At 41.2% G+C, this 12,815-nt stretch overlaps 1 protein-coding gene across 5 annotated transcripts in view; it reads left to right on the top strand.

The window, feature by feature from the left end:
* LOC110103122 (FH protein interacting protein FIP2) overlaps window positions 1-12,815 on the top strand; it is a 49,058-nt gene that overhangs the window by 14,891 nt on the left and 21,352 nt on the right. For all 5 annotated transcript variants that reach the window (XM_020831698.2, XM_028701367.1, XM_028701366.1 and 2 more), the window contains 2 exons: window positions 306-379; window positions 1,029-1,087. In XM_020831698.2, the coding sequence (XP_020687357.1) occupies window positions 306-379; window positions 1,029-1,087 (133 nt within the window). The remainder of the gene's footprint in view (window positions 1-305; window positions 380-1,028; window positions 1,088-12,815) is intronic.

The raw sequence follows: 12,815 nt of genomic DNA, 5'->3' as shown, positions 1-12,815 counted from the left end.
CACGGATTCAAGCCCATTATGTGACTTTAAAATTAAATATTCACTAGCTTCCAACATTAAAATTCATTATGTAACTAAGTGCAACTATTATATGCAATTGGCCTTGTTTCTACTTATCTGTAATTGGTCATATGCCCTTCTCTGAATTAATAAAATGTTTGAGAATAGCTTTCTATATATATATATATATATATGCGCTATTTGATAGCTGCTTTTAGTTTGTTCTTTTAGCGTTATATTATTTCACTTCATAATTTGAGGTCATGGTTTTTAACGGCAGCAATTTTATCTTTTGCTGTCTAAAGATGTGAGTTTATCGGGGCAAACCTTACCGGGGCGGTGTTAGATGGAGCTAACCTCCAGAGTGCAAATCTACAAGGTAGTTGCTTTGCCAGTCTTGATATTGATGGTTTGTTTCATTTATCTTTAAGTTTTATTTGATTGCTAGATAATTTATATTTTAGGTCTGATAAGATCCTTTAAATCTACATTTCTTTTCGCTACTGGATTTTGTCAGTTATCTATTGATATAGAGATTTCCTTTAAAAATTCTATCATATCTGATAATTTTAATTTTACAATTCATAGGATTCCGTTAATGCTCTTCTTTTTAAATAATATCTTTTGCAGGTGTGCCTAGATATGAAAATTTATTAACATATCTCAGCTGCTTCTTGATGGCATAGCTTTATTTATAGTTTCTTTCCCAATTTTAAAGTCCAACTAATTTGTTAACCTTTTTTGAGTGTAAATAAAGATGTGATAAAGCAGCTTGTAGCTCACCTAAATAAGAAACTTTGCGATTTTTTGTCTGATAAAACTTTTATGATATAGATTGTCAACAAAAGTTGGCATCTCCAATGATCTCTAACGAGTTATACCAGACATCAATATGCCAACAGTGTTGTGTCACAAAGCTAAAATTAGAATTTTCTATTATTGTCTTTTGACTGCTATGCAAAGATTCAAAGTTGAATGCAGCTTTTGACCTTTTCATGCTTATGTAGCTACTATTCTTGGTGCTGCAGATGCATGCTTGGTTGGATGTAGCTTCTCTGAATCAGATCTCCGATCAGCACATTTGCAGGTTGTTCCTAGTTTGAATTTGTCTAGAAAAGTTCTTCTTATCACTTTGTAAATTAGCTGACAATCTAAACATGATTCCTTAATATAACTTATAATTAGCTTAATTCTTGCATTTTCTTCATGTTCAATAAATTATTTGTTGTGCTTCAGTGTACTTCAGAATGTGACATTTGTAGAAACCACAATAAATTTTCTAATACAATGATATGGCTTTTGAAAATCAAGAGTCCACCTTGTTTGATTTAAATTTGTCCATGGGCTTCACTGTACTAACAAGTCTGATTATGTAGAGCAAGGGGACATGAGAGAGAATAAGTGTGAATGTAGAGCAAATAGGAAATCTAACCCTTGACAATAGTAGAAATGGCATTAAGTTCAAAATATGCCTCTTGATATTTTATTTGTAGGGTCAAGCGGGCTACATGAAAGTTTACACTTAGAAAAACTAGAGAAATAACATATGATTGGGAATGCATTGTCTGGCATAGACACGTGGACTTGGATAAAATGTGTGCACATGGACATGTGGCTCGAAATATATTTGGCGAGTGCATTGTGTGGGCGGTGAGTCCTTAGGGTTGAGTGCCTCGAAGGAGATTCAGGATGACCACCTTGGCTAGTTCGTGAAGGAAAATAATGGGGGCGTCAGAGCTTGCAAAGTCTATCAGAGACGTGGCTGTCGATCTACGGCCACGATCTAGTCGATGTATTTTTTAGTCATATTATGTATTTGTCTTTTATTATTCTATGTTTGTATTTGCTTTTGTTATTTTTCACTTTTAACCCTTATTAAAGGGAGATCACGTGTAAGCCCAAATGACATTGTTGTCTTTTATTTTTGGAGTCCTTTGTATGAGGCTATATATAGCCCTTATGTTCTTTTTTCATGCTTAATGATGAATATGAAAGAAATTTTTTGAGTATTGTTCTCTTGATATGAGAGTTTGTGAGTCTTGGAGAAATCCCTAGGAGAGGGAAGTCAGATCAACCACCAACCTTGGAGACGGTCGGGTTCGTGGTTCTTCTTCACTATCTCTTTTCCTCTTCCTTCATCCCTTAGCCGCCGACCTATAGTCTTCCCGAATCCCTAAGCCACAGGCCACCTAAATCCCCACCACCACCCGCCACCTAGATCCAACCCCACCCCATCCACGGCCAACCTCCACCACTGGCCCATCCCCTTGGCTTTTTACCCCCATCTCCACTTGCCACCAAGTCTTTCCCAAATTAGATTTCATAATTTTGGTGACTCTATTAATGATCAAATTCAAATCAATTTGAATTTAAAATAGTTACCTAATTTATAAATTCTATTTTAGGAAACTTACTAAATCATAGCCTATTTAAATTTTGAATTAAATTGGGATGAGATCTTTCCTTCCAAACTCAATTCATTAATTTAGGTAAGCATTGATTGCTTCATTAAATCCCTCCATCCCTTTATTGCTGCGGCCCCCTATGGGTTTGCATTAGGAATTATTTCCTAAAAGCCAACCTCTCCTCTTGGTAATAACTCAAACTCCCTCCCCACCTCTCTTGGCCGAAATTCCCCTAGTCCCCACTCATTTATTTTCTTTCCAAGAGAGAACCTCTCCTTTTGGAAGTAAAATAAATCCCTTTCCCCTCTCTTGACCGCCCCCCTCTCTCTCTTCTCCATTATTAATTCCTTGCAATCAAGGGAATTAATTAAGGAGTTGTTTGAGTTCTTTTCCCTCCACAAAATTTGAACTTAATTTAATCCCCTACTCTCCTTCATTGGCCTGCCACCCTTGCCCTTTTCTCCACATCAACGCTCGACAGAAACTTCTTTCTCTCTAAGGACTTCTTCAAGGAACGCCACCACGATCTTCATCCACACATCAACCCTTTGACACCAATGAATGGCCGATCCGGAGCTTGACTATGGATTCGCTTACGACGAACAAGGGAACATCAACATCCTCCACTCCACCTTCGACTTCAACCTAGAGATCGATCATTCCATTGAAGAATACGTGGACTGCATCATGTTCACGCTTTCGGAGGCCATCGACGAGCAACTTGCCAACGTCCCGTGGCAAATTGTCTCGAGACAACAACAAGGGTGAACTTCTTCCCTCTTCATTTATTTTTCTAGTCCACTAACCTTGTAGGTGATGACTTAATCACAAGGTTCTCGTGCCTTGCCTCCTGCCTCTGCTTAGTAAATGTAGGATTTGAGTGTACTTTCTATGATGCTTATCTCGTTGTTAGATTAGGGATTTTTGTCGAATAACTACTTAATTCGCATGTTGTTGAAATTCTATATTGTTTTGATAATTCAAATGCTTAGCATGTGATTTGGCCTAAGTGTCGTTACCCCTCTTACGTTTTCTATTTTTGTTTAATAGCAAATAGTCTTAATTGTTCTTTTTCCTTTTAAAATCGTGCAAGTTCTTATCGCATTCATTTAAAAGCATTGTAGTCCTGCATCAGAAAAGGCCTTGGATGAGTGGTGAGTCTCTCTGGGTTAGAGATGAGTCTTTTAGGCAAGTGTGGTTATGAAATGCGGGCGAACGCAATTTATATAACCATGAATATGGGCTTTGTGGGTTTGTCATTCCTATAGCTTGGACGGGAATATCTATGGAAGTCAGGTGGCCTTGACTAGGGAGAACTACTGAAAGAGTTGAGTTCTCATAAGGCGGGTGCTTCTTCAAGTGAAGGTTTGCTAATGCGAGTTCTTCGGTCGAACTCTCTTGCAAAATGTGCATCTGTAATTGGACTCCTTGTGGATGAGCTCCTATAGTATGAGCTAGCTAGGCTTATTTTGAGTGTGTGAGTCTGTTGATCGAATTTATCAAGGGTGAACATGCTTGGTACTTGCGAGTTCCCTATATTAGCATGTATGGAAATATATTTACTTCCTCAATTCATTTGCTCTTTTGGATAGCGACTTGTAAAAAGGACGAGAGAATTAAGAAAACAAAGCATTTAATATTTCAACCAAATGACAAAGAGAAAGAAAATATAGTTGAACTCCTGTACTTTGGATGAAGATGGAAAAACAACAAATTTGTTCTGAAATTTGGTTTTGAATCAGTTCTGATGCGGCATACCAAATTGGTTCATCTCAATTTTATAGCAGATTTATTTCTTTCATTTCTGAGTTTATCTTGTATTGTGTGTGTCTGTATGTATATTTTTTTTAAGAGAAACCCACGAAGAGGCCTACGCGTTGATATAAATAAAAATTATAAGTTCCTTAAAGGGACCTTGAGCTTTACTACTGCTCAAACGAGTTACAAGAGAAAAGACAAAAAAAGAAAAACCCTAAAAGCTCAAGGTCCTTGTTTCTCAAAAATACAGAACAACCTAGGTACATTCTACGATGCACTAGAACGCGCACCCAAAAAATAGGGAAGCCACCCACAAAACCTTTCAGCACGAGCTCCCTGGTCCAAAAATGTAAAGAGCTGAAGCCAACACAAAAATGCTCTTGCAAAATAGAGAAAAAAACATAAAACAAATAGAAAAGGATAAACCAACAAAAAAGCCTATAATGTAACCTGTCAGCAGCCACATCACAATCAGAAGATAAAATCAAGAGAATCGCACGGGAAGACCCTTGGAAGCTCCACCTGCAAACCAAATACCTCAGCAGACATAAACTCCCAACACAGCAGGAAAAGGCCCAACCCAAGCCAAGCACCCAAATCACCTTGAAGGCCACCAGCATAGCAGAAACAACCCCAACCCGACACTCCAAAGCCCCACTGCCAGAATTCCAATGCCTAAAGAGCATATTAAAAAAGGTTGTCCACCACAGAACAACAAAACCAATACAAATGTACATAATAATACAATAAAAACCAACCAAAGCCCAACAGCCAGCTACCAAGCAAATCACAATAGCCTCACAGCTGCCAGGACGCCTCAACCTCCCACACCAATAGCCCAGGCCAACATCACCAAAGAAACGGCAAAACAGAGAACCCCCAAAGAACAGCCTCCACCACCAACCAAAGCAGACCGAAATCCCCAGATCAGGTAACCAGAACCACCAATCCCGCAAACTAAGAAAAAACAAACTCCCCCACCAGCAAAAAGAGAAGCTAAAGACCCACAGCACAAAAAAAGATAAGCAACAACTTAAACACCACAAGAACCTGCCAACCCCCCAAAGGAAGAAACCCAAAAGGCTCCACCCGGAAACGGCCAAGCGGCTCAACAAAAAATAGGGAAACTGCACCCATAAATGCCATTAAAGCTCACCATACAAATAAAAAGACCAGAACCTAAAAAAACCCTTAACTACGGACATAAGGAAAAGAGGACTTGATGAGGTCATCGACAAACATTTTAGGCAGGTCTACTGGCGAAGGAATCGTAGATCGATGGCTACGATTAGGAGATTATATTTCTGATGTTTCCATGTCATCTTATGTTATTTTCTATGTATCTTTTATTTCAAGCCTTAGTTTACTATTTTGCCCTTATGAAGGTTTAGTCTTTGTTGTAGCCCGGTGGGCATTTGAGTCATGTTATTTTCTGTTGATGAGGCCTTTATAAAGAGGTCTCCTCCTATTGTATGAGCTTAATGTTTGAGCAATCCCGTCGCCCCCCCTTTTTTTTCTCCCGTGAAATTTGAGTTTCAGCAATTAAGCCCTCATTAAGTCCTTCCTAAATTGTCATCTCAAATAGGCAAGATAGTTAATTGAGGTTTAATCTATTTGAATTCAAATTCAAATTTCCCCCCCCTCTCCCTCAATTGAAGCTTTCCTAATTAATTAAAATCTGAAATTTAAAATCAGATTTTAATTAATTCCTTGGGCCCCACCAATTACCCAAATTCCCTCTCTCTCCTCCTTGCTTGGCCGGCCACCCCATCAAACCTTTTCTCTCTCCACTTGCCACCTAAGCATCCACTAATTAACCTCTTAATCCCCCCCTAATAGCCGCCCCTCTCTCTAACCTAATTTAGGGAGATTTTAATGGCAAATAATCTCTCCCTCAAATCCAAGAAAATCTGAAATTCAAAATTTCCCCAAGCCTCTCCTTAGCTCACGGCCGAACTCCTCCTTTCTTTTCTTCTTCCCATCCCCACTTCAATGTTGAATGGCGGATCCCAAATTTTAATGGCTTGTGTTCAACGCCGACGGTAGTCTCAACGTCCTACGATCTCCGTTCTTCAACGCGGGGTTTGAGCACGAAGGAAGACACAGTTGGAGAATACTTGGAGTGAATTCTCCCCACACTTGTGCACGTCATCGACCGCCAATTTCGAGACTACATTTGGACAATCACCGGGCGCCATCCACCACCTCCTCCACCGGCGGCTACCTCTCCGGTAACGAAGCCCTTTGTCTCCTTTTCCGTAGTGGTGCTCTCCATCCTCATGTGGTTCTTTCTTCTCCGCTAAAAGCCAAAGAGTGAATGAGCGAGAAGGTGCTCGAGGTGACTTTTCTCATTATTAATCGTGGGATTTTGTTATGAGCATTTAAGTATTTCTTTTATCTTTGAATGTTTTGAATTGTTTGGTTATCTCAAAGCAACTCTTCGCCTAAGCAAGTTCATTACTTAGAATATATTTAATCCTTTATTTTATTGGTGATAAATTTTTGGTGGTAACGCTTTAATTAACTTTCATCTTAATTTTCGCAAGCAATTCCTGTTTGATTTACATCATATTTGGTATCAGAGCATGGTAGGCAGGCAGGCATGACATGTTAGAAAAACATCCTAGGGTCTAACCGTTCATTATATCTTTAAATTCGCATGCATATCATTGCGTAGTTTCAATTTACTCTCTGTTTTAGCTGTTGTCCATGCATTTCCTGCATACTTTCATTAGCATTTAAGTCATCGTAACTAGTGTCATTTTGCTGCCATTGAACTTCTAGCATTTCTAAGCGCATAGGACAACTAAACCTTGATTTTTAACTGCTGTCCTCACTGTTCCAGCAACTTTTAGACGCCATGTATCTGTATTTAGGTGCTGTCTACACCTTGGAACCTTGCCAAAACACTTAGGTAACTTAGCCCCTCGCTGGACCTTGCTGTCCTATCAATTCCTGCACTTTTTGGAGCCGTTGGGAGTAATATTTTAGAATGTCTAGGTGCTGCCCTCTTGTCCGTAACCTCCTCTAGCATTCTCCAACACCCAACCATGGATCCCGCACATATGCAAGCGACCTTAGACATGATTGTGGGCCAATTGGGTACAGTTACGCAATAAATTAGGGATACCCAAACGAGTTTAGCGGAGCTTAAGCGTCATACGGGAGAAAGACTAGACAACATCGAAAGGATAGGACACCCGGCCATCTACACCCCCTCTAGACCTCAATCTCCTTATGGCGAAGATAACCGAACTAAGTACGGACCTCCTAGAGACTACTACCGACCCAATCACCGACCCCATCAAGAACAGGTAGGACGAGACACACCTTGGAGGGACAACGATAACCAACTCCTTAAGAGTATTAAGATAGATGCCCCGACGTTTGATGGTACATTAGAACCCTAAGTTTTTCTTGAATGGCTCAAAGGGATGGATAGCTATTTTAAGTGGTATAATATCTCGGAAGAGAGAAAAGTCTGATTTGTCGAGATGAAGTTAACTGGTAGAGCTAACCATTATTGGGCTAACCTAGAACATATGCGAGAAACCCGAGGAGAATACCTCGTGGCTGACTTAACAATGAAACAAGAATTGAAACAGAAGTACCTCCCTCCTTCCTACTACCCCAGGCTTTCGGATCGTTGGAATAGGTTGACCCAAGGAAGCAAACCCGTAAGAGAATACATCGCAGCCTTTGATGATTTCATGATACGTTGTAACGGGGAAGAAACCACCACCCCTACCCAACTTCTATCGATGTTTAGAGCTGGATTGAGAGAAGACCTTAGAAATGAGCTTTTTGCCAGAGGAGTGAATACCTTTGAAGCTGCCTGTAGTCTGGTACTTGACTTAGAAGAGTCTAGGAGCCATGCCTATAGGGCTCAAGACTCTCGACCCAACCCGTTCAAGTCTTCGTCTAGCCAACCTTACAACAAGCCCACTGGACCCTCAGGTAGTCAGCCTTCCCCTGGTCAAGCCCAACCTAGAACGGACTATAAAGGTAAAACACCTGAACTAGAGACACCCAAAACCACTGCCGACACTAAGTGTTTTAGATGCCATGGGTATGGACACATTGCCTCTCAGTGCTCCAGCCGGTTTAAGGTCACAGTAATTGAAGAAGTGACGGAAGAAGAGGATGAACCTGAAGCTGAATTAGTTCACCATATGGACGACGATGAGGAATTTTTCGATGAGGAGGATACTGCTGTGATCCACTGTCTTCAAAAGATGAATCTCTTGTATCTGCAAGTCGTTAGGTGTGCCTTCTCACAACCTAAACCTAGCGACGACTGGCGAAGAACCTCGATCTTCTACACTTTCACTAAGATTGGAGACAAGAATTGCAAGGTCATAATAGACAGTGAAAGTTGTATTAACGCCGTATCTTTTGCTATGATTTCGAAACTTCAATTAAAGATCACACCACACCCGAACCCCTACAAAGTCGCCTGGATCAACTCAACCACCTTGGAGGTGAAAGATAGGAGTCTCGTTCCTATTGATTTCATTGGATATAAAGAGAAAATCTGGTGTGATGTGTTGACAATGGATGTGGGTCAAATCATCCTTGGCTGCCCTTGGTTGTTCGACAACGATGTACACATTTATGACCGATCAAACACATGTGTGTTTGAACACGAAGGCAAGAAAATTAAACTCCTACCAACTCAACCTAAGTATGCCAAAGAAGAAGTTAAACCCAACTCCCTGAAACCCAACACGGGCTTGAACTTATTAACTGCTAAAGACTTAAGTATGGAACTAGAGTCAGGAGCCCCTCTTTACGCGTTAGTAGCTCGGGAAGTGAGTGTAGATCTAGAAGAACCTATCCATGAGGAAGTAAGACCACTTTTGGAAACTTTTTTTGATATCTTCCCTGAAGATCTGCCCCACCAACTATCACCTTTAAGGGACATTTAACACGCTATTGACCTAGTACCTGGAGCCTCTTTGCCAAATCTACCCCACTACCGAATGAACCCTACTGAGCACGAGGAGCTCAAGAAGCAAGTGGATGAGTTGTTACAACGGGGATTCATTAAGGAAAGTCTTAGCCCGTGCGCTGTCCCCGCCCTTTTTACCCCTAAGAAGGATGGGTCGTGGAGAATGTGTGTTGATAGCCGTGCTATCAACAAAATCACGGTCAAGTACCGCTTCCCTATCCCCCGATTAGATGACATGCTAGACATGATGATTGGAGCCACACTTTTTTCTAAGATTGATCTCAAAAGTGGCTACCACCAGATTAAGATACGCCAAGGAGACGAGCGGAAGACCGCCTTTAAGACCAAAGATGGATTGTATGAATGGACGGTAATGCCTTTTGGTTTGAGTAACGCACCTATCACTTTTATGAGAGTAATGACTCAGATCCTTAGACCGTTCCTTGGAAAATTCGTTTTAGTATACTTTGATGATATCCTGATCTACAGTCATTCGGTGGAACAACATCTGAATCATCTGAGACAAGTTTGTGAAATTTTGAAGATGGAACAAATGTATGCTAATCCTAAGAAGTGTACGTTCCTAACGGATCACGTAACCTTTCTCGGATTTATTATTTCGTCCCAAGACATATCTGCCGACCCTGAAAAAGTGCGAGCAATCAATGAATGGCCTGAACCCAAGAACATTAGAGATGTTAGAAGTTTTCATTAACTGGCCACGTTCAATAGGAGATTTATCAGGAACTTTAGCACTATAGTGGGTCCAATAACTGACTGTCTGAAGAAAGGAGAGTTTCACTGGACGACGTCTGCCACCAAGGCTTTTGAGGAAATAAAAAGGAAGATGGTTGAAGCACCAGTCATGCGTATGCCAGACTTTTCTAAAGTTTTTGAAGTGACTTGCGACGCATCAGGTATTGGAATAGGTGGAGTCTTGTCATAAGAAGGACATCCGGTGGCATACTTTAGTGAGAAGTTAAATGACATTCGTCAAAGGTATTTTACCTATGACAAGGAATTCTATGCAATTATTCAGTCCCTTAGATATTGGAGACACTATTTGCTCCCCCAGGAATTTGTGATATTCTCGGATCATGAAGCTTTGCGATACATTAACTCACAGAAGAAGTTGAATGCCCGCCATGATCGTTGGGCCGAATTCCTCCAAGAGTACTCTTACACTATTAGACATAAGGCTGGGACTGAGAATAAGGCAGCTGATGCTTTGAGTCGTAGAATTATGGTCACTAAAGAAATGAGAACGGAAGTTGTCGGATTCGAACATATCAGAGAAGACTATAAGGATTGCCCTGATTTTCATGAGACTTATGCTTTATTGACTCCAGGGCCTGACAGAGTAATTGATGATTTTCTGGTTTAAGATGGATATTTATTTAAGGCCCAGAAACTTTGTAGTCCTAGAACGTCCCTTAGAGAGTATCTTGTTTGGGAGTTACACGCTGGCGGATTAGCTGACCACTTTGGACAATCCAAGACCATTGCTTCCTTAGAAAATCGATTCTACTGGCCTAGCTTAAAGCGTGATGTTAGTAGATTGCTAAGGAGGTGCCACACCTGCCAACTCGCTAAGCAACGCAAGCAGAATACGGGACTTTACACCCCACTTACCGTACCTAATTGTCCGTGGCAGGATGTGAGTATGGATTTTGTTCTGGGTTTACCAAAGACTGCGAAAAAGCATGATTCAATTTGTGTTGTTGTAGACCGTTTTTCTAAGATGGCCCATTTCCTCCCTTGCTCTAAGACTTTTGACGCCTCCCATATTGCTAAGCTCTATTTTGATGAGATTGTTAGACTTTATGGATTACCCAAGACCATCGTTTCCGATAGGGATGTCGAGTTTACTAGCTACTTCCGGAAAACCCTATGGCACAAAATGGGCACAAAACTCCAAATTTCTACAGCCTTCTACCCCCAAACTGATGGGCAAACCGAAGTGGTTAACAGAAGTCTAGGAAATCTTCTAAGGACTTTGATAGGGGAAAACATACGGGATTGAGATTCCAAGCTTCCTATTGCTGAATTTTCTTACAACAACTCCGTCAATAGAACCACTGCTCTTAGTCCAGCCGAAATCGTGTACGGGTACCTACCCAGACAACCTATAGATTTGCTTCCCATGAGTCCTAGGTTTAGAGTGTCAGAGTCAGCATATGCATTTGCATCCCACATACAGGAATTGCATAAAGAAATTAAAATGAAAATTGAGCAAAGCAACGCCAGTTACAAATCAATTGCTGATCAAAAGAAAAGGCTTAAAGAATTCGAAGTTGGAGACTTTGTGATGGTGCGAATCCGTTCGGAGCGTTTTCTCCCGGATCCGCGAAGAAATTGCATGCGAGAAGCGCCAGACCATTCAAAATCATTTCCAAGATAAACAGTAATGCTTACGTGCTGGACCTCCCCGAAGGTTTTAACATCAATCATACCTTTAATATAGAAGATTTAGTAGCCTTCGATGGACCAGAGTTTAATCCCCACAATCCACTAACAAATGAGCCTTGTGTGAACCCACTTGGTGAGATCCCTAGCCTACCTCCACTCCCCAAATTTCCCCATTTACCTAATGCGGAGAAAATAGAAACCATATTGAATGATGAGATCATTTCCACGAAGGAAGGAGGACGCCGAAGGTACTTAATGCACTGGAAAGGGACACCGCCGACGGAGGACACTTGGATTGATCGAAAGGAGCTACAGATCCTAGACCCAGATTTCTTAGAGTTGTACGAGAGCGCTAGAGATACTCACTCGACGGGGTCGAGTTTTCTCCCACCTGGGGAGAATGATGAGGTCATCGACAGACATTTTAGGCAGGTCTACCGGAGAAGGAATCGTAGATCGACGACTATGATTAGGAGCTTATATTTTTGATGTTTCCATGTCATCTTATGTTATTTTCTATGTATCTTTTATTTCAAGCTTTAGTTTACTATTTTGCCCTTATGAAGGTTTAGTCTTTGTTGTATCCCGGTGGGCATTTGAGTCATGTTATTTTCTGTTGATGAGGCCTTTATAAAGAGGTCTCTTCCTATTGTATGAGCTTAATGTTTGATTAATAAAAATTCTGAGATTTCATTCTTCTTTTCTTGCTTGAGAGCTTGAGAGAAAGTGAGGAGACCTAGGAGAGGCTCCACCCGCAATACCCAACAACCCACCTTGGTGAGCTCTTGGTTTTACCCTTAATTTTTGTTGTTTTCCCCTTTCCCCATCAAACCTGAGCCACTGGCCGACCACCCATGCTAGCATACTCTCTCTCTCCTTGCCACCTAAGCACCCACTAATTAACCTCTTAATTTCCCCCTAATAGCCGCCCCTCTCTTTAATATAATTTAGGGAGACTTTAATGACAAATAACCTCTCCCTCCAATCCAAGAAAATCTGAAATTCAAATTCAGATTTTCCCCAAGCCTCTCCCTAGCTCACGGCCCAACTCCTCCTTTCTTTTCTTCTTCCCATCCCCACTTCAATGTTGAATGGCGGATCCCGAATTTGATGGGGGCTTTTGTTCAACGCCGATGGTAGTCTCAACGTCCTACGATCTCTGTTCTTCGACATGGGGTTTGAGCACGAAGACACAGTTGGCGAATACTTGGAGCGAATTCTCCCCACACTTGTGCACGTCATCGACCGCCAATTTCGAGACTACGTTTGGACAATCACCGGGCGTCATCCAC

Source organism: Dendrobium catenatum, unplaced genomic scaffold (genome assembly GCF_001605985.2).
Source record: "Dendrobium catenatum unplaced genomic scaffold, ASM160598v2 fragScaff_scaffold_1684, whole genome shotgun sequence".
Taxonomy (NCBI): Eukaryota; Viridiplantae; Streptophyta; class Magnoliopsida; order Asparagales; family Orchidaceae; genus Dendrobium; species Dendrobium catenatum.
The sequence above is the reverse complement of the archived record's forward strand: the minus strand, read 5'-3'. Positions and strand labels throughout refer to the sequence as shown.